The following is a 21,383-nucleotide window of genomic DNA, read 5'->3' as shown; positions in this document are numbered from 1 at the left end:
GTGTATGGATGGGGGCTATTCATGTCTAAGAAGGAGGGCTGAAACCCAGTTGAATGTTTGAGTAATACTCTATGGATAGGTTAAATTTGCATAAATCTGCCTAAGAATATATATACTTCTGAAGAAAAACATACTTTTTTTATGGATAATATACATGTGTTACAGCAGGCGCCATCTTAGAAGAAGCATTTCCTCCTATACAAGTCGGAAAGGGAATGCCTGTTCTAAGATGCCTGCCACTTGTAGGTTTTGTAAGTGCTATTGCTTTTTTAAATTGTCTAATTAATCTCAGGCACTTTAATAGATCAAAGACTTTTAATTTACTAATCAGCACAGTCCAACTACGAAGAAATATATACATGTCGTCTTTGTGGAGCCCAGCGCTTTTCAGACTCTTGTTAGTCATTAGAATAAGTACATGTATAGCACCTGTTATTTGTTGGTGGTTTTTCCCCTAGGTAGATGTGCCCATAGTAATTCAGATATTCTAAAAGGTGCAGAATTATAGACAACATAATTTTTACTTCACAGAGCTCAATGTTAAGGACTAGTAATGTCAGTGTTTTCAGTATTATCTTTAAAACTATGCGTAATTTGTTTTATATCACATTTAATGCTGATACGTTATATTTAAACCGGACATAGTGCTTAATAAGGTGAGAAATGAAGGCATATTGAACTCTGAAGCAGTTCAATTTGTGCTGTATATAACAGAACTGTACATGCTTAAGCAAGTTGATGACAGTATTCTTCTCTCGTGAGACAAATATCTAATAGAAGGGGCACTTCAACGCCTTCTGGAAACAAATCATGCCTATTTAGTTTTTCACTTGTTTGTTTACCATTTAGTAACTCATCTGTTCCTGCTGCTAAGACAGTATTAATGACTCATCTGGTAGCTTTAGGTGATGGGCAATTCCATGCTCCAACTGCCCTCATATATTGAAATATGACAGGTGACTATAAGAGAAAGTAGTCCCCCCCCCCCATTATGGAATGCCTTCCCAAATGAGGTCTTCCTGGCACCCACTTTAAGGTGCAGTCCTATGCAGGTTTAGATAGATAAAAAAATCCTATAACTCCCAACATGACCCAGCCAACATGGCTCGCTGGGGCTTATAGGACTTTTTCTGTCTAAACTTGCATAGAATTGCACCCTTAATGTCTCTGGTGCTGGGTGAATAACTTCTTATTCTCATAGGCCTCTTAAACTTTGCATATTTTTATTTATTTGTTTAATAAATAAAGAAATAAATGCAGATGAGTGAATGGAGGTCCATGCAGGTGACTGAGTGGGCTGGTGGAAGCGGCATGGATTTTTCAGTTCCACCTCTGCTAGGCCACTTGTGTTTCATGCTGGCCATGGAGAAAGGAAAGCCCCTTCCTCCATGTCAAGCACAGACTAGAAGCAGGATGAGGGAGGAAGAGCAGAGTGATTTTGCCCCTCCTCTGCCAGCCTGCTTGATATGAGCCTCTTTTTTATACTAGCTTGCTAAGAGCTTAGGAGCTTGCATTTCCTTGCTGGATGCGGAGGAAGAGCTTCTCGTATCCCACAGCCAGCATGGAAATGCAGTCTACTAGCCCCTTAGCAGTAAAGAAATGTTTGCAGGTGAGTAATTTTTGTGGGCTTATTTACTGGGGGGTTTCCTAAAAGAAGTGGTTATCCTCTTAAGCTGTGGTGAGGGAGAATGGAGACACTGTCATTAGTTAAAAGGTGCTGTTTGGTACTTCTGTTTAACTGGCATTCTTAGGAAGAGAAATATAAAATTGAAAATCTCCTCTAGTGTAACTTCAGTAGTGACCTAAATCTTGGTGGAGAAAGTCTGGATATGTCAGATGCATTGCTTGAACTGAAGCTTGTTGTTTAAAGTGTCTTGCTGTTCTAGATGAGCTAATGAACTTGCTCATGTGAAGCTGGGATGCAGTCTCATATTACCTGTTGAGAAACAAGTAACTGCAGTTACTGAGGTGATCATTCATCTGAAGTAGTGACCAATAGGGAGTGGCATGGAAATGTGTCTTGCCTGGACATCTCAGGCAAGGCTTCTTGTGCTGGATGGTGGAACTTGATATATGCATTGCCAATTTCAATATTTATCTCTTTGAGCTATTTTTACTAGGTCATTTATACTGGAAAAAAGCCACTTCGCTCTGTGGAACTTGTTTACACCCTGAAGTGGTGGTATATGTGGTTAAAGTCCTCTTCAAACAGTGTAGGATCCAGAGAGGTACTTTAGGCATGTCAAATGGTTTGTATGTGCCTGGTGGGATCTTGCCTTTTTTTACAAGCCCCCATGCCACATCTCTAATTGTTTTTTAAATCCTCTTCTATTTCAAATAGGATTTGCCTGGGAGCATGAGTGGGTGCTGTTAAAGAAACCAAAGTCCAAAGCCCTCCTAGGTATGCAGAGCTAGTTGCTTGCTTTTTTTGGATCCTGGCCTTGGACTCTTTCTTGTATTGTGTTCGTGTTGGAATAACTTGTGATACAAGGAATGCTACAGCAAGTAGTTAGGTGGAGTTGGGATGGAGGGCTTCAGCCATTTGGCGGTATAGAAATGAAATAGATAAATAAATTCACATCAAACATGTTGTTAGCCAAGATGATAGTAAAAGGAGTAACACGATCTTGCAAGTTCCTCTGTTCAAGGTTGACTTGCCAAGTAACCATTAAAAAAATCTGATAAGATTGAATCTGGTTTTTAGATGATTTGTCAAAACTGTGTAATTTGATTAGTTACATATTGGGTTAGTTACATATTTTAAGCTTGAATCTATTGGAACAGTAACACAAGTCTGTCTTTAGTCTTAGAGGCCCCTTCCAACCCTACTATTCTATGATTTATAGGCTATATATTTATCCTCATTACAGTGTGTTTATGTGTATTGTAGATAATGTAATAGTCTACTATCCCCATACCTTTGAGCGGTTTACAAATGGCAGCCAAGAAAGCGCTATAGTGGGCAATACATACATCTCTAAAGGGAGTGTTTTGTGATAATTCTGTATGTTTCCTGAAGTATTTCTATTTAGAGAAGTTTTCATGTGCTACTAGATGTACTGACCTTGTGGAATATATGAAAATATTAGACTGCAGTCAAATAAGATTGACTAACTTGCTAAGCTAAATATAACTCATAGTTTTAAGATGTTATTCACTGCTGTCCTCGGCTAATCCCTCTTATTTTCTCTTTTTAGAATCATGCACATATCACCCAGGAGTACCAGTCTTTCATGATGCTCTTAAAGTAGGTTTGCAATCATATTTATTTCAGAGTCTTAAAAAAAAAAAAGTTTCCATTAAATCCTGCTCATGGCAGTATTTCAAGTGTCCTCGTGACCTTTGTATCAGAAGAACAGAAAAAAATCAGAAAATAACCCCGAGCACAGTTTACAACAGCACATGTTAAATCATTGCAAAAAGGTTAGTGCTGCAGGCAGTAGTGATCTCTCAGTAGTAATATGTTAAACACTTTCCAGATCACTATTGAACCTGTTGCTACCTTTAATCTGCAAGTATGTTAGTGAAATTTGTTCTCGAGTGTTGCTGGATACCAAAGTTTGAATGTTTAGTAAAATTCTGTTGCTTTTTTCAGTAAATGATGGATAGTCACTGTCAATATATCTAAGAGTAATTTATTTTCTTGAGGTTTTGAAAATTGAGGCTCTGTAGTGCTGCACCAACTGTTGAACTATTATGTACTTCTCATCTATATAGTTTGCTATCCTCCATTGGGGGAAGTATTTTCTAGGTGTGTTTGTCTGATGGTAAACATCACTAAATGCTTTCAGTCCTTAAACCAACCACGGTTGCCATAAATACAAACGGTAGTGGAAAGGTAGATGTGATGGAAGTAAGATACAGAGCGGCAGGAGTCTTGCCAAAATATTAACTTGATTAAGATAAACATTTTAACTCTGATTTCTCTTTCCTAGTTCTCATGTGCTGCCTGTTAGCGGTTGCTAAAGAATGAAATGTTTCATATGTCTTGTATTTTGCAGGGCTGGTCATGCTGTAAAAGAAGAACCACAGACTTTTCTGACTTCTTAAGTATTGTGGTATGTATTTGTTACTTTGTAAGGATTTTTTTAAGCTACAAAGTGGACATGGTTGTTGAATGCCAAATCATGATTGAGCAAATCACAGTAAGACAATCTGCTGCAAAGAAGGCAAGGGCTCTTGTACTTTCCTTAGTTGTATAGAAGAGCAGATTTCAGCAGATGCAGCTTTTCTCACCCCTGCATGACAAGCTGTGCATGAAGACATTTCCTCTTTGCATCAGCTGTTGAAAATACAGGAGCCCTGGCTATCTTTGCATCCCAGCATACCACACAACACTGTAAGAACAGAAATACTGAACAAAATACATTTTTGTGTATAATGTAGTGCAGCCAAGGGTAAATATGCAGTCATCTCATATGAGCACGCTTTTATGTGATGTGTTTCCTTCATGTTCACATTTGTATTTCATCATGTTCTTAATCATTTAAGATTATTCCAAATGTAGTTAAATATAAACCAAGCAAGAGAGATATTGATTAAAAAGGCCAAATCATGGGAGGACTGAACTAGGTAACCATTCCTTATCCAAAAAGGAAAGTGCAAGCTCATCTTAAGGAAACCTTACTTCATTTTTAGAATATCTGTCACTACCCACAGTTTCTATGCTGAAAATTGCACCCTCCAGAAGCTCCCCCCTCCCACAGAATAAGTTGCCATCAGGTTCGAAGTACCTGTGTTTGCATGTAGCTTGGCCCCTACAGGTGGTACAGCTTTTTACCATAGATACTTAGATGTTGAAATTTGGTTTTGGCAGCCTTCAAGTGAAGAGAGTGTGTCTCTTCTCCACAGGTGCTTCAGTTATTTAGGGCACAATCCTATGCATATTTGGACAGAGAAGGCCTACAAGGGAGCCAGTGTGGTGCAGTGGCGAGAGTGTTGGACTGGGAGCCGGGAGATCCGGGTTCTAGTCCCCACTCAGCCATGGAAGCTCACTGGGTGACTTTGGGCTAGTCACAGACTCTTAGCCCAACCTACCTCACAGGGTTGTTGTTGTGAGGATAAAATGGAGAGGAGGAGGATTATGTACGCCGCCTTGGGTTTCTTAAAGAGGAAAAATGGCGGGATATAAATGTAATAAATAATACAACCCCAGGCATTCCCCAGCCAGCCATGCATGGCTGGCTGGGGAATGCTAGGGTTTGTAGGCCTTTTCTCTGTCTAAACATGCATAGGATTGTGCCCTTAATGACATTTTGTTTATGTGAGTTGGACCTGCCACAAAATGTTGCAGTATGGAGTGGTCCTGTCCAGGGTGCCAGCCAGCCAGCCCTGCCCTTTCCCTGGATACTCCATTCCTCCTCCCCCACCCACCAGCAGTCAGCATTCTGTGGCCATTGAGGATGCTCGGTCCTCATTGGGCTGTGTTTTGGAGTGGGGATGCCCCCTTAGAATGTTTTTTTCTAAATATTTTTTGTTCTTCTGCAAACCTTGGGGTTTTATGAAGCTGCTGATACTTTCTTGGATGGTACCATTTTGGCAACATAAAGAGTGATTTTTGGATATCTGAGATTGCTATAAGTATATATGATAATTCTAAAAGTATGTTTTACCTTCTTAACCAAGCATACAAGCTAACATTTTAAAGAATGTAGGCCTCCATATGTGAGAAACAAATGGGGGAGGAGTCAGTTTAAATGTTTACTACTAGCCATGGTATTTATGGTGAAATATTACAGATGAAGCAATAGAACTAGATTAAGACATTACTTTGGTAGAGATGAATAATGCACAGTTGATTATAGTTTACTTGTATACAAACATGTGATTTCTATAACAGGGTTGCACCAAGGGTTTCCATAATAGTGAGAAGCCTCCTGAACCTGTCAAACCTGAAGTTAAAACTACCTCTGAGCGAAAGGAGTTAGCTGACCTGAAACCTAAATTTCAGGAACACATAATTCAGGCACCAAAGCCAGTGGAAGCAATTCAGAGGCCAAGGTATTGTACTGAGACTGGACATTCATGACAAGTCTGTTTACCGTTGATAGCATTATTTTGTGTTATATTTATAACCTGTTTTTCAGCCTCTTGGTTGAGATATAGTACTTAAGTAAATGTAATGTTAAAATTGAAGTTGTTTTTTCAAACCAGTTTAAAACATGCTATACATGTAGATTTGGGACTGACTAGTTTTACAGGGCTGGGGATCCTGTTGCCCTCCAGATGATGTTGGACTAGAATTTGCATCATCCCTGACCATAGGTTTAGGAAGTAATTCAGAGGGTGTTTAGTTTTGTCATCAGTTATTAGGAAAGAAACCTTATTGTTGCTGGGGATAACTTGCATCCTGTTGAGTCATACTGATGATGCTCAGATTACAATATTAAAACCATGTTATGAAGTACTAAGCTAAAACTTACTAAAAGAGCCCTCTCTTCTCCCCTTCCCTCCTCATGAGCCCAAGCACTTTTGTCTGGGCTTTGGGAGTCATCTTTATTCCTTTTCCCCTGAAAGCATATCTTCTATGATTTGTTGTTGCTCCAGGTTGCTCAAAGCTAGTGTGTGATCTTCTGCATTAGCTAAATTAGAAACTGACACAGTTTGTAAGTAAACTTGTTAAAATGACAGGTATATTTTCATATAATCCTAGAACTGGAGAGTCAGTCCTGTCAAACAAACACTGTGACTCAAGGTAGGAAGGTTCCTTCATTTCTCTCACATACACAATCCACACTATAATGTGACACAAGCAGAGAGGTCTTAATGGGCAAAAAGCTTGAGATAACATGCAGAAGCCTTCAGGGGAAGGAAACAAATCTTCACACTCACTGCCACTCTGACCTGTGGGAAAATTCCTTCCTCTCCACATAACAGTAACCAGTTAAACTCTTTTTAGTATGAGCACATCCCATCTGGCAGTCATCGTTGGAAAACTTAATTGGGTGCGTATCTGCAACCCAGTATCTTAACGCTTGGTTATGGCACATCCTGATAATCTAGAGGAAATGGTGGAGGGGGATGACGACACACAACCGAGTGTAAAAATGCAGATGGTAAAAGTATTTTCCTGTGTTAGGCTCCATAAGACCCTCAAAGTAAAGATGTGCAAGCGTGGCTCACTAACTAGTAAACCTTGTAACTTCATTTGTAGATATTTCTCTTTCATTCTACCAACTCAGTGTATCAGTATAGGCCTCAACATTTGTCCGTAATCTCAGTTCTTCAGAATATGGTATGATAGTTTGGTACTGCTTAGTTTTGCTGCAAGCCAAGGGAGGTAGAAAAAGGGAAGAGCCTTCCTGATAAAGTGCATGCTTGGAATAAATGAAGTTCCAGTTGTATCCCTGGCATTTCCAGTTAAGGAACCTCTGGGGGGGGGGGGGTGAGAACCCTCCCTGAAACGTTGGGATAGACAGTGCTGGGCTTCGTGAACCAGTCTTCTGAGTTGGTATAAATCAGTGTTCTGGCAGTTCTAGAATAGCACTATTCAAACTTTTATGGATTCTGGATGCACCTTTAACCAAGACATGAATTATAGGACCCATATTTTTGGTTTTTTAACCATATATGTGGAGGTGTCACTGATGTAGTCCATCCTAGGTCAGGCTGTAGCCTAATTGTGGGTCCTAACCTGCCAGTTGAAGACAAATGCTCTGTAATACTTCATAAGCATACTAAAACCAATTAATACTGTCATCGTGTTAACAGTAATGCATTTTTTCTGTGCTTTCTGTAGCCCAGATGAGCCAATGAGTTGCTTGCAGCTGAAAGTATCTGCTTCATTGAAGCAAGCATTAGAGAAGCTAAAACTGTCATCAGGGAATGAAATTAAAAGAGGTATGTAGCTTATTAGGATTCCAAGTTTTTACATAAATGAATGTGATGTCCCTCTGTGCGAGATACATTCCGTGAATCCGTCATTGTTGGTATTGTGCCCTTCCAAGGAGGTCAGACCAGCGTACATTGGGCTATCATATCTCATTGCTTAACTTACAATAACTGAAAGAAAAACATCTTGGGTGGCAACTGTCCAGTGTATCTATTTTACTCTTCTGCATACCTCTTACACTTGGAGTTCAGTTTTTAATTTCATACACAAAGAATGACATCTTTTTTGTTGTTGATGTTCTGTCGTTCAGTTGTGTCCGAGTCTTCGTGACCCCATGGACCATAGCACGCCAGGCCTTCCTGTCCTCCGCTCTCTCCCGGAGTGTGCTCAAGTCCATATTCATTGTATCGGTGATGCTATCTAGCCATCTCATCCTCTGCTGTCCCCTTCTCCTTTTGCCTTCAATCTTTCCCAGCATCAGGGTCTTCTCCAGGTAGTTTTCTCTTCGCATTAGGTGGCCAAAATATTTGAGCTTCAGCTTCAGTATCTGTCCTTCCAGTGAGCAGTCAGGGTTGATTTCCTTTAGGATTGACTGCTTTGACCTCCTTGCAGTCCAGGGGACTCATAAGAGTCTTCTCCAGCACCACAGTTTGAAGGCATAGATTCTTCGGCGCTCAGCCTTCCTTATAGTCCAGCTCTCACAGCCATACGTTGCTACTGGGAAAACCATAGCTTTGATTAGACGGACCTTTGTCGGCAAGGTGATGTCTCTGCTTCTTACTATGCTGTTTAGGTTTGCCATAGCTGTCCTCCCAAGGAGCAAGCGTCTTTTAATTTCATGGCTACAGTCACCGTCTGTGGTGGTCTTGGAGCCCAAGAAAATAAAATCTGTCACTGCTTCCATTTCTTCCCCTTCTATATGCCAGGAAGTGATGGGGCCAGATGCCATGACCTTAGTTTTTTTTAATGTTGAGTTTCAAGCCAGCTTTTGCACTCTCCACTTTCACCCTCAACAAGAGGTTCTTTAGATCCTCTTCGCTTTCTGCCATTAGGGTGGTATCGTCTGCATATCTGAGGTTGTTGATAATTCTCCCGGCAATCTTAATTCCGACCTGTGATTCATCCCACCCATCGTTTCTCATGATGCATATAAATTAAATAAGCAGGGCGACAATATACAGCCTTGTACTCCTTTCCCAATTTTGAACCAATCGGTTGTTCCATGTCCGGTTCTTACTGTTGCTTCTTGACCCTTGTACAGGTTTCTCAGGAGACAGGTAAGGTGGTCTGGTACTCCCATCACTTTAAGAATTTGCCACGGTTTGTTGTGATCCACACAATCAACGGCTTTAGCGTAGTCAGTGAAGCAGAAATAGACTTTTCCTGGAATTCTCTTGCTTTCTCCATGATCCAGCGAATGTTGGCGATTTGATCTCTAGTTCCTCTGCCTCTTCGAAACCCAGCTTGTACTTCAAGTAGTTCTCGGTTCACATGCTGCTGAAGCCTAGCTTGTAGGATTTTGAGCATCACCTTGCTGGCTTGTGAAATGAGCGCAATTGTGCGGTAGTTTGAACACTCTTTGGCATTGCCCTTCCTTGGAATTGGAATGTAAACTGACCTTTTCCAGTCTTGTGGCCATTGTTGAGTGTTCCAAATGTGTTGGCATATTGAGTGCAGCACTTTAACAGCATCATCTTTTAGGATTTTAAATAGCTCAGCTGGAAGACTGTCATCTCCGCTAGCTTTGTTGTTAGTCATGCTTCCTAAGACCCACTTGACTTCACTCTCGAGGATGTCCAGCTCAAGTTCAGTGACCGCACTATCATGGCTATAAGGGACATTCAGATCTTTCCTGTATAGTTCTTCTGTGTATTCTTTCCACCTCTTCTTAATCTCCTCTGCTTCTGTGAGGTCCCTGCCTTCTTTGTCCTTTATCATGCCCGTCTTTGCACAAAACGTTCCCTTGAGATCTCCGATTTTCTTGAAAAGATCTCTAGTCTTTCCCATTCTGTTGTTTTCCTCGATTTCTTTGCATTGTTCATTTAAGAAGGCCTTCTTGTCTCTCCTTGCTATTCTCTGGAACTCTGCATTCAGTTGGATATATCTTCCCCTTTCTCCCTTGCTTTTCGCTTCCCTTCTTTCCTCAGCTACTTGTAAAGCCTCATCAGACGGCCACTTGGCTTTCTTGCATTTCTTTTTCTTTGGTTTGGATTGAGTTGCTGCCTCCTGAACAGTGTTATGGACCTCTGTCCATAGTTCCTCAGGCACTCCGTCTAAGGTCTAATCCCTTAAATCTATTTGTCACCTCCACTGTATATTCATAAGGGATATGATTTAGGTCATACCTGAATGGTTTAGTGGTTTTCCCTATGTTCTTCCATTTAAGCCGAAATTTTGCAAGAAGCAGCTCATGATCTGAGCCAGTCAGCTCCAGGTCTTGTTTTTACTGACTGTATAGAGCTTCTCCATCTTTGGCTGCAAAGGACATAATCAGTCTGATTTCGATATTGACCATCTGGTGATGTCGATGTGTGGAGTCGCCTCTTGTGCTGTTGGAAAAGAGTGTTTGCTATGATCAGCATGTTCTCTTGGCAAAACTCTATTAGCCTTTTTCCTGCTTCATTTTGTACACCAAGGCCATGCTTACCTGTTATCCTGGTGATTTCTTGACTTCCTACTGTAGCATTCCAATCCCCTATGATGAAGAGGACATCTTTTTTTGGTGTTAGTTCTAGAAGGTGTTGTAGGTCTTCATAGAACCGATCAACCTCAGCTTCTTCAGCATCAGTGATTGGGGCATAGACTTGAATTACTGTGATGTTGAAAGGCTTGCCTTGGATTCGTACTGAGATCATTCTATCATTTTTGAGATTGTACCCCAGTACTGCTTTTCCCACCCTTTTGTTGACTATGAGTGCTACTCCATTTCTTCTAAGGGATTCTTGCCCACAGTAGTAGACATAATGGTCACCTGAATTAAATTCGCCCATGGTTGTCCATTTTAGTTCGCTGATTCCCAAGATGTCGATGTTCAATCTTGCCATCTCATGTTTGACCACCTCCAGCTTACCTTGATTCATTGATCTGACATTCCAGGTTCCTAAACAATATTGTTCTTTACAGCATCGGATTTTCTTTTCACCACCAGACACATCCACAGCTGAGTGTCCTTTCGGCTTTGGCCCAGCCGCTTCACTCTTTCTGGCGCTACTTGCAAATTCCCTCTGCTCTTCCCCAGTAGTATATTGGACACCTTCCGACCTGAGGGGCTCATCTTCCGGCGTCATCTGTTTTAGCCTTGTGATAGGTTCCATGGGTTTTTCTTGGCAAGAATACTGGTGTGGGTTGCCATTTCCTTCTCCAGTGGACCACATTTTGTCAGAACTCTCCACCATGACCTGTCCGTCTTGGGTGGCCCTGCATGGCATAGCTTAAGGCTTCACTGAGTTACGCAAGCCCCTTCGCCACAACAAGGCAGTGATCCATGAAGGAGAATGACATCTTAAGATGGTTATAAAGCATAGTATTCTTTTTTTACAGAGGATGTTAGCGATGAGATAAAGATTGGGACTACATGTAAAAATGCAGGCTGTACAAAGGTAAGTATCTCAATTTTATGTCCGTGTAAATTTGCCGCACTTCCAAAACCATTTAATTCCTCCTTTGGGGCATCCAATGTTACATGATGCCCTTCAATACACACCAATAATAGTTGTAGCATGTAACTCTTAAATACACATAAGGAATGTCTGTACGTGTATCTGTTTTTGTACTGCCTAAGCCTAACCCACTTAGGGCGCGATCCTATCAGGATAGTCAGCCGGCTCTGAACTCAGAGGCGGTCAACTATCCAATGCAGGGGAGGTGGAACATGGAGGGGATCCTCTCCTCCTTGCTCTGGCCACCCTGCATTTGGGGCTAGACAGCCTATTTTGGCTGTCTAGCTGGGGACGTCGGAGTGGGAGTGTGGGGGAGGCCAGATGGCGCATAGGAAGCATCATAACTACACTTCTGCAGACCCCTCCTCACCCCTGTAAATCCCCCCTTTTCACTTCCTCTGTACTGTGCTTACAAGTGCGGAGATGGGGGAGAATCACACTGCCTACGAGGTGGCGAGGGAGGGGACAGGGAGCACAGTTCCCGGAAACCGAAAAATCCTACGGCCGTCGAGACACTGTTCAGCGGCTATGGGATTGCTCTTCTCCTTTATTTTCTGTATAATGTATCATGTAAACCTTTAAGAGAAACTTATGTGGGAATTTAGTGGCATGTTTCGTCAGTATTCGTGTATGTAAATAAATATTTATCAAATGGCTTTAGAGATTGTAACTTTAGAAAAAAAGAAGATCCACCCAGTAGTTTTTCCTCTCGCTCCCCACTTTTCTCGCCCCTGGACCAGACATCCGAAGGAAACAGTGAGCTTCTGTTAACTAAGCTGCTATCCCAGTTAATGGTGGGAATTGCACAGTAATCATAATGGTTATTACAGGACTTTTCTTATACCAGCTTGGGAAGCACTGGAATATGCCCTAGTCTAACTCAGTGGCTGGTAAAAGATTAATTTTGTGTTAACATTTCCCCTAGGTATTTGAAGGACCACACAACATGGATGAAACATGTACTTACCATGCAGGCGTGCCTATATTCCATGAAGGGTCAGTATCATGCAGATAGCACATTGCTTCCTTAAATTCTATGTAACCATTGACTTACTCAAAATGGCATGCCTTTCATATAATGAAACTTGGGGTTAGTGCTGTTGTGACTTCATACGGCTTCTTAATACATAGGATGAAGTACTGGAGTTGTTGTAAGAGGAAAACATCAGACTTCAATACTTTCTTGTCTCAAGAGGGTTGTACAACAGGAACACATGTATGGATTAAGAAGGATGCTGTAAGTAGCTAGGACTCTTATTATTGGTAACTGGCTATCTTATTTGGATGTACATGTTCGGATAGATTGACTTGTGTGTGAAACTTGCTTTTTTCATTATTTTTCAACCAACTTGTACCTTAAAATAAGGACTTTAATGTAGTGTAATCTTACCTAGAAGAAAAAGGTGGGTAGTTTGAACACACCAGAACTTGTACTGACATTTTACAAAAGTGTTGTTTCTCTATGGAATATTCTGGAATTTTTCTACTAGACTGTCCTTTCCTCATGCCAATCTATCTTTCTGCACAGCACAATTACAGCAGTTGCTAAGCCAGTCACTTTCACGTCCTTATTCATCCTACTAAAGCATGTTCCCAGCTCCAACTGCTAAAGTATTTATAAATAGATGAACACCATGTTTATGTTACAACCCTTATCACCTGCAGGAGAAAAAACTGGTTCCATGCAGACATGATTGGCATCAAACTGGAGGAGAAGTAACCATTTCAATCTATGCTAAGAATTCCATTCCTGAACTCAGCCATGTAGAAGCAAATAGCACGTTGGTGAGTTACTGCTTTGGTTTGTTGTCCTCTTACTCAAAAACCTTGCCATTTCTGTGCCTCTGAAAAATGTTGAAAATTAATCTGCTTCTCGTCTGAAACTAAGAGCTGGTGTACGTCCTCCAAAAAAGAACATGGTACAGTTTTTGAGGGAATGTACCAGTCCAGAATGTAGGTTGTGGAGTGAACCTCCTTGCTCATGGAAATTTAGCACAGCGGGAAGAAGAGTTCTAACTTCTCCAAACCTGACGTGCTAGTTTAGTCCTCTTGCCACTACTGTATGGTAAGATCACCCACTCCCCACACTCCTCCCCACACACCCATGCCACTGTGTATCAGAGCAGGTACATCACTAGCTCAGGATGACTTCAGCAAGTGAACAAAGCTACATACAAGAGGGGGAAAATCACCACCCCGTCTGATTTGAGGGAAAGCCCTTTCTTAACGCTAAGGGGGTACTACACCTGCAAAGATCATCCAGTTCTGATGGGGGGCAGGGGGAGTTAAACCCATTTTAAAAAATACATCCTCTTGATAGTCAGTGGGAGGCATGAAGCCTCAGATTTCAGAAACTCAATTCTCCTTCGGTACCCAAGTTGAAGCGGGCAGCCTCCAAATCAGTCCAAGCTGTATCAGGCCATTTTCTGAAGCACTGACTTGTGGTCCAAGTTTAATGTTGGGGTCTGTGCACACCACTAGTATCTGCCCATTAGATTCACTACAGTAAAGCTAGTTTATATACTTATTAATGGCTTCTGTGTCTGCAGTTTATTTGGTGTGCTTCAAATTGATTCTTATGTTCCATCCAGGTAGTGATAGACCATTTATATGCTTTAGAACTGTAGTCCTCTGGTATATGCAGAATGATCCTAAACTTGTTTACTCATAAATAAGTTCATTTGATTTCAGCAGGGTTTACTTCCTAGTAAGTATAGCCTTGGTTGGATAAATATGAGCTTATAAAACTTAGAAAATACTGTATGTTTAGCTACTATTGCATAACTATTTCCTTCTCTTGCAGTTAAATATCCATATTGTATTTGGAGGGGATAAGGAATTTAATCAGAATCTGAATTTATGGGGTGTAAGTACGCACATACTTTTCACTTAGGAAATTTTCAGATAGTTTTGTAATGAGTTTTTCTGGCTTAAGTGTTTTTCTGTCTTTATCAGCCATTTGTGACATATGAAGTGATGGGAATAAGTGCCACGAAAAGGTGTAATGCCAAAGGCTAGCTTACAATATGTGACTGGTATATGGATGTTGTGTGTGCTTACTCATTACTCATGTGCTGATGTGCAGATACTACAGGGCACCTCTGACTCTGTTTTCTATTAATCTCAATCTGTTTGAAAAGCAGTTCAAAACATATATCATAAAATCTACACTTTTCCAGGCTTATGTTCTAAATGCTTCAAACTTCCTATGAATCTGAGTAGTACACTGGTTGTATAAAATATTTTTCTGACCTCAGGAACGTTAACCAGTAGTGTTCAAAGTTGTTTCTCGTTCCCATTACGCTTGGAACCTTGTATCTCTGTGTGACAGAGCTTTCTGGCTTCCCTGTATTAAAGAAACTTTATACTTAAACATCTTCTTTCTGGTGCTATATAACCACAACAATATGTAAATTGTCCCTATCAATAGTTGTAGTAGGTTGGATAACTCCCATGTTTTGGTGTTTGTTAAACATGCAGTAATCTAAAATGTTTGTTTTTCTTTTCCAGGTGATCGATGTGAAAAGAAGTTATGTAAATATGACTGCTACAAAGATTGAGCTCACTATGAGGAAAGCTGAGCCCATGTTATGGGCAGGCTTGGAACTCCCAGCATCCAAAGTACAACAGAAACAGCAGCAAAACATTGCAGAGCAAGCTTGAAATCGGAAAGAGGCTTGTTGATGACTTTAAAGTGGTGACTTGGTGTTGTAATATGAATTGATTTTATATGTAATCACTTTTTAAAATTTAGCATTCCAGGTCTGGTAAAGTGCTAGGCTTTTCAACATTGCAATAGATCACTTGTTTCATTATCCTGGCCCTTACTGGCACCATTAAGTGGAACTTATGGAAGCTTTATGAATGTCAAGTTCTGCTTTATCTGGCTATAAAGGAGGCATGTGGCTTCAGTAGTTCAGGCTAACCAGAGTTGTAAGAGATCCTACAAAGTGGCATTTAGGTAACTTCCCTTGGCTGACCACTTTGCTTTGAGAATAGTTGGCATCCTGTGCCTTGGGTTCCCCAAATTTTCACTTAGACCTAGTTCTCATTCATAATGTAAACCTGCATTTGGAGGTTACCATTTCATACTGCAGGTGGGGCACACATGATTGAATGTTCCACAATAATTATTTCTTTTTTAAAAAAACCTCGACATAGGAAAGTAATTATGTCTTCTCTCTGTCATCTAGTTTGCTTTAAGAAGAGGATTGTCTTTTTTGGTATCGAGGACCATTAGATGGTGTGAGACCCCACCTGAGACTCAAGCTTGCTACTTCAGTAGGAACTAGGCCTTTGTTTAAAGTTTGTATGGCAAAGGCTTAGGTAGCTATCTTCCTGTAAGTGCAAGCAAGCTTTACTTGGATGCATTTATTGTTAAATTTTGTAAATCTGGGTTTGCATCTAACCAAAGTCCTGTCCACATTTAAAAGCAGTAATGGGAATGATAATTGGGTGTGCTTGGATTTGGGCAACAGTTTACCAGATCAGTGGGCATTGAACTATGTGAGCAAGCTAGTTGTCTGCAGCATCTTGTAAGGAGACCCCTCCTACATCCCCATGAGGTTTTCTGCCCATAGCAGGGATAGCACAAAGGGTTTTTGCTACCATAAGCAAATTACATTCTGTGTGCACACCCTCCTCCTGTCATCTTTGTTATACTGAGCAGCATAAAAATAGAATAACAGAAAAATATCCTGGTCATTTCTATACTTTCTCTTCACAGTTGTGTCGCTATCCTGAGTAACTAATGGAGATCAAAAGGTTCTCTTTTGTACTCCCTGGCGTTCAGGGGATATATCCTTCCCAATGACCTGCTAAGCTACCTCTGTATGTTTCCTACAGAAGTGCAGATAGTGGCTCTCTCCAAGATGCTTGTATAACTGAGGTAGGCACACCAGGGAATTTTGGCACCTCAGGCAGTTTTCTTGTTTTCCTCTATGCCCTGGCCCATGGTGAGAATTACTAAAACATAAATGTTTGTCTGTTAACTGTTTATCTTCTGTGATTCAACACTCATGTAATTGGGCAACTGGCACAGACTTCCAAGGCTGCTTGGACTTTTTATAGGGAATTTCTAACCTTCGTTGTTGTGAAGCAGCACTTGAAGCCATACATGCAACTTCTGGAAAATGACTTCTCTTTTGGGGGACCAGGACTATGCCCTGCATTGCAACCTGTTGTTCCCTTGTCATGTTATCCCTGTCTTACCCATACATTTCTATTTGCCACTGCAACTGCTTACCAGAAGTGCCCTCTTTTAGGTTGAGATGGGGGCAGGGAGGGCTGAAGTATTTGGAATAAAGACTATTCATGTAAAACTAGCCAATACCTGTGAAGCTGAACACACATTGTGAGTTCTGCTGCAGAACTTGTTTGCACAATAGTGTATTCAGAAGGAGCTTCTTGTTAAATGCTTGAAGACAGAGTGATGTTCCTGTAGACACAGAGATACTAATGTGATTAGAAAAAACAACAACATTACTTTAACTTGCATACTACATAGAGAGAGAGAGGTTGTAACCTGGGTACAATCATATTCAGAAAAAATGCTTGTTAGCAGAGGCTAATGGCATACACTAGTGTCCAATTCTCTTTGAGAGGAGTGAGTTATTCAGAAATGAAAACGGTGTAAGCCAATGCTGTTGTTGCCCCCAAAATATTAGAAATGGGTCAGAACAGCTGGTGGCTTTTTTTAGTGGTGATTTTTTGGTGGAGTATCCTTAATTGATGCCAAGGTTTATACCCAAACAGAGGCTGGAGGTGAAGCTGCCACTTAAATTTATTTTCATATAAAATTTGAAAACTACATAAATAAAGAGCAATAAAGTGCAAGCTCGCTGTTTGGAAATACTTTATAATATGTCAATAGATAATTCTTTATGGAGTACCACAAGCCAGGTTGATCTAGATTGGTCACTTCTTTCATGTTTACTGTATGGTTTTCTTTATGATTAGAGGCCAACGCATGCTCAATATATTAAATGTTTGCCCCTTTTTAATAATGTATCATTACCCCCTAGCACTGGCTAGCCCTCTGGCTATCACAAAATTTAGATTCCATTCATACAGCCTGTAAACCAGCTACAGCTTTGTTCAAAGGCCTCTGGGTGACAGTAGCAGCAGCTTTGGAAGCCAATAGCCACACGCAGGAGAATGACTCCCTTTCCCACCAAAAGCCCTTGGTTGTCCCTGGCTTTTAACAGTGGAAAGGACTATGAAGTTGCTATAACTTTTTCATTCCTCTCTGCTGTTGGAACAATCCAGAGCAGGCAACAAAAACAGGAGGTTGACTGAGACCCTGGTGGCTCTGTGCAGGCCTACTATAGCTGTTCGTTCCCATAGCTTATACTACAGTTCGTTTTCTCTTGACTATATAGTGGTTAGTTCATAGGCTGGAGTTTGAACCAGAGCTTTCATGTTACAATTGCATAACCGTCCTTTGTGCTGCAAGTTAACTCTTTTAGGGCACAAAACTATTACTTCTGCTCTCGGTGCTTGTAAGCCTTCAAACTCGGGGACTTACAAGTATCCAGTGCAGAGTTGGGAGGAGCAGGCGATCGTAGGTTCCGCCACTCCTGCTGCTCCACATTTTTGCTAGATGGGTTTTTTGCCCATCTAGTTGGGGTGTTCCAAAGCAGGAGGGAAGGAGGCTGGAGAGGCCTTGTGCTTGCTCATGTTCTGGCCTCCCCAGTCTCCTCCCCTCCAGAACACCCCCTGTACCTCCTCTCTGGGATGGAGTTCCCAACTTTAGAGAGGCAGCCAGTGCGGTTCTTGCCAAGCTGACGAGTAGGGGGGCAGAGCGTGGATTCCCAGATCTGAGGTCAGAGCTTGGTCTCTGACCTTGCATCCAGGAATCCAAAGTACCCTATCCCCCTCCCCCCCACCCCCCGATGCTATCTAGGGGACCATAGGATTGCTCCCTTAGTCAACTTGTAACAGACATGCATGTGCATCCTGGTTCAACACAGGTTCATATTGGGATCCAAACTGTTTTAAGCCTTCCTCGTTGTTAAAAATATTACTCGGCAAAATCACCACTTCAGGAGTCAGTACTACTCATAGTTTTGCCTTGAAAAGAAAAAAAAAGATTTATTCTGTGTAATAATGCAATTATTTGCTTTAAATTATAGCATGAGAATTTTTAAAAAATTCAATAGCAGTTAAGTTAATTGAGTTTTTCCGTATTGCGACCAGGAACTTCATTTGTATATGGAAATTGGCTGAAAAAATAGGTGTCTGGAACACTAGAATTTTTTTTAAATTGTTTTTTAGTGTGTGTGCTTTTCCTGCATGGATGTTTGTTTTAATTTTTGTTGATGAAGAATGTTAGGGGTCTCATGCCTTCAGACCTTTTTATAAATTTATGGAATAAACAGTTAACATAAAATTGGTTTCACTCAGTTTCTGATTTCTACAGTGCTGGGAGAATGTTGTGGGTTGAGGGGGGATTTTCCTGGGTTTGTGCAGTATGACTCTCCGGGTGGGGGGCTTAATTACACAAACCCAGTAAAGATTTCTTTCTGTCTAATGTTTTGTCTTGTGTTCTGCCTGTCCCAGGCCAAAATCTTCCTTTGCACAACTGTCAGGAAACTGGCAAAACAGTATAGAGGATACACTCACAGGACATTTTAAAGAAGAGCTGTTGCCCATTTTAAGAAATACTATGCATATCTCTAGTTACACCCATAGTGAAAATTTCATAGCTTGTCAGAGCCCCTTTGCTCTTAATACCTTTATCCTACTACATCCAGCTGTTACCACTTTGCTCGGAGAGAACCATTTTCCATCGTCTGTAGGGTGTGATTCTTTAACATTTATTCTGTGGTGGCCCGCTGTGGCTTTGTGTATTTCATACAGTCCATAGCACTGCCATCTAGTGCTGTAGAACAGGAGGTTATGAATTTGGAAGAGTTAGGGGAGAAACTGGATATTAAATGACAACTCAGTGGGAAGGGTAGAATGCATATAAGAGAAGGGGGAATGCAGCCTGGATGGGCTTCTGATAGATTGCTTTAGGCGAGATTATGAAGTGGTTGACCCACTTATAATCCCTACTATTCTATGATTCTGTGACCCCTGCTGAAAACAGAACTGCTTCTTCCTCTGTATCTACCTAAACTGCTGGCAGCTATACTCATTGCCAGAAATATGCTCAACCTTGGCCCATGCTATAAATGACAACTTTAGGGCTCGTTTGGAGCAGACTAGCAGTGTGGTATGAATGAGCACTTAAACTGCTGGAAGTAGCATTACCAGACTAAAAGTCTTGTTTTCAGCTGTCTGTGTTGAAGATGTAGCTGAACTGTTTGGGAATAAAGAGCACCTGCTACAGGAGCAGAGATGCTTCGGAAGAAGAACCTCCACATGCAGGTTCAGTCCCTGGCTTCTCCAGTTAAAAAGAAAGAGCAGGTAGTAGGTGAGGGCAAAGACTGACTGTCGGAATAAATGACAGAGGACTTGAGGCTGATCAAATAGTCTGACCTGGTGTAAGGCAGCTTCCTATATTCCTCTGCAGGTGGGATTCTTAGAGGATGTAAATGAAGAGGCTGCTCCACATGAAAGAGGTGGTCCTTCAAGTGCCCACTTTGGGCTTTAGGGGTCAAACCCTTCACTTTGAAGTGGGTGTGAAAAGAATCAAAGCGGCTAATGAGGATCTCCACCTATGTATTTATTTTATTACATTTTTATCCTGCCCTTCCTCCAAGGAGCTCAGCATAGCACATGTGATTCTCTCCCTCCCCCCCCCCCCGCGCCCACGCTGTGTTATACTCAAACAGCCCTGTGATGTAGGCTAGGCCAGGGGTCAGCAACATGGCACCTGTAGGCGCACTGGCGCCCACTAGGACTCCCAGTGCGCCCATGTCTGCCATGCTTTTCCCTACCTCTATTAAAGGCAACAGAGCAAGATTGATCCATAGACTTTAATAGAGGTGGGGAAAAGGTTGCACTGCCCAAAAGTGCGACTTTGTGGCCGCAAAAGTGTTGTCCCCGCCCCCCTCAAGCTATTTGTGGGAGGGGACTGTTTTCCCCACCTCTCTTAAAGTCTATGGAACGAGATCTCGCTTCATTGACTTTATTAAAGATGGGGGAAAGGGTGCCCTTTAGAAAAATAACTTGGGGGAGGTGATAAAAAAGTTGAAAATCCAGGAAGGTGGGGGGAGTCAAAATCCAGAAGGAAGGGCAAGAAAAATGAATATCCAGAGAAGGGGCTGCTCCCAACATTTTACCTCCTACAGCAATTTGTGGTGGTGCCCAGGACACTTTTTCAAAATGTCAAATGTGCCTGTGAACCCCAAAAGGTTGCCTACCCCAAGGTTAGGCTAAGTGGTAAGGATTAGGTCACCCATCATGCTCCATGGCTGAGTGAGGATTTGAAGAACTTATCCCCACTCCCAGTACTACTATAGCTTTCTTGTTCATTACTCCAACGGGCAGAGAGAATCAAGGGTTTGGTGAGATTTCAAGAAAGCTGAAGCTAAAGGCACAAAAGCAGGAGGAAGGAGGAGAATAGGGTTTGGGAGGTGGGGAAGGACTGCAACTTTCCATCCATTCCAGTCAAACATGATGAGTCTTTCTGATCAACTGTCCTGAAGATACCTAGGAAATAGTGTGATCATGGTGCTGCTGTTGAAAATCACACCTGCAGGGAGATTTTTTTAATGCAAATGGTCGATCTCGGCTCATTCCTGCTCCCACTGCCCTAGATCCCGGCTTTCAGCGTCCCTGCAGCAGCCTGCACCGTGAAGGCTGCGATGGAGATCTGCCTCTTGACTTCCTCCCAAGCTTTGCGTTGGTCTGTCCTGCTGTCGATATCGAACAAGGCATCGTAGATCCCGGGAAAGGACACTCCTGCATACTTGTTGTGACTGCTTGGGGCAAAGATGATGTGT

At 41.7% G+C, this 21,383-nt stretch overlaps 2 protein-coding genes across 4 annotated transcripts in view; one reads left to right on the top strand and one right to left on the bottom strand.

The window, feature by feature from the left end:
- The window catches only part of CHORDC1 (cysteine and histidine rich domain containing 1), a 27,307-nt gene extending 8,421 nt beyond the window's left edge, over positions 1–18,886 (top strand). Inside the window, exons 2-12 of one of the 3 annotated variants that reach the window (XM_084842562.1) lie at positions 2,342–2,401; positions 3,198–3,247; positions 4,002–4,058; positions 5,840–6,000; positions 7,739–7,839; positions 11,372–11,430; positions 12,416–12,486; positions 12,622–12,727; positions 13,156–13,275; positions 14,294–14,356; positions 15,001–18,877. In XM_084842562.1, coding sequence (XP_084698688.1) covers positions 2,342–2,401; positions 3,198–3,247; positions 4,002–4,058; positions 5,840–6,000; positions 7,739–7,839; positions 11,372–11,430; positions 12,416–12,486; positions 12,622–12,727; positions 13,156–13,275; positions 14,294–14,356; positions 15,001–15,153 — 1,001 coding nt within the window. In that variant the 3' untranslated portion in view covers positions 15,154–18,877. Of the gene's footprint in view, positions 1–2,341; positions 2,402–3,197; positions 3,248–4,001; positions 4,059–5,839; positions 6,001–7,738; positions 7,840–11,371; positions 11,431–12,415; positions 12,487–12,621; positions 12,728–13,155; positions 13,276–14,293; positions 14,357–15,000 lie in introns of all 3 variants that reach the window. The other 2 variants (XM_084842563.1, XM_084842564.1) reach the window with 2 other exon arrangements.
- The window catches only part of NAALAD2 (N-acetylated alpha-linked acidic dipeptidase 2), a 60,804-nt gene continuing 57,530 nt past the window's right edge, over positions 18,110–21,383 (bottom strand). The window contains exon 19 of the mRNA XM_084842560.1: positions 18,110–21,383. Coding sequence (XP_084698686.1) covers positions 21,194–21,383 — 190 coding nt within the window. The 3' untranslated portion in view covers positions 18,110–21,193.

Source organism: Heloderma suspectum, chromosome 3 (genome assembly GCF_057233095.1).
Source record: "Heloderma suspectum isolate Gila_16-S chromosome 3, 16-S_ref, whole genome shotgun sequence".
Classification (NCBI taxonomy): Eukaryota; Metazoa; Chordata; class Lepidosauria; order Squamata; family Helodermatidae; genus Heloderma; species Heloderma suspectum.
This window is presented reverse-complemented; position numbering and strand designations above follow the sequence as displayed.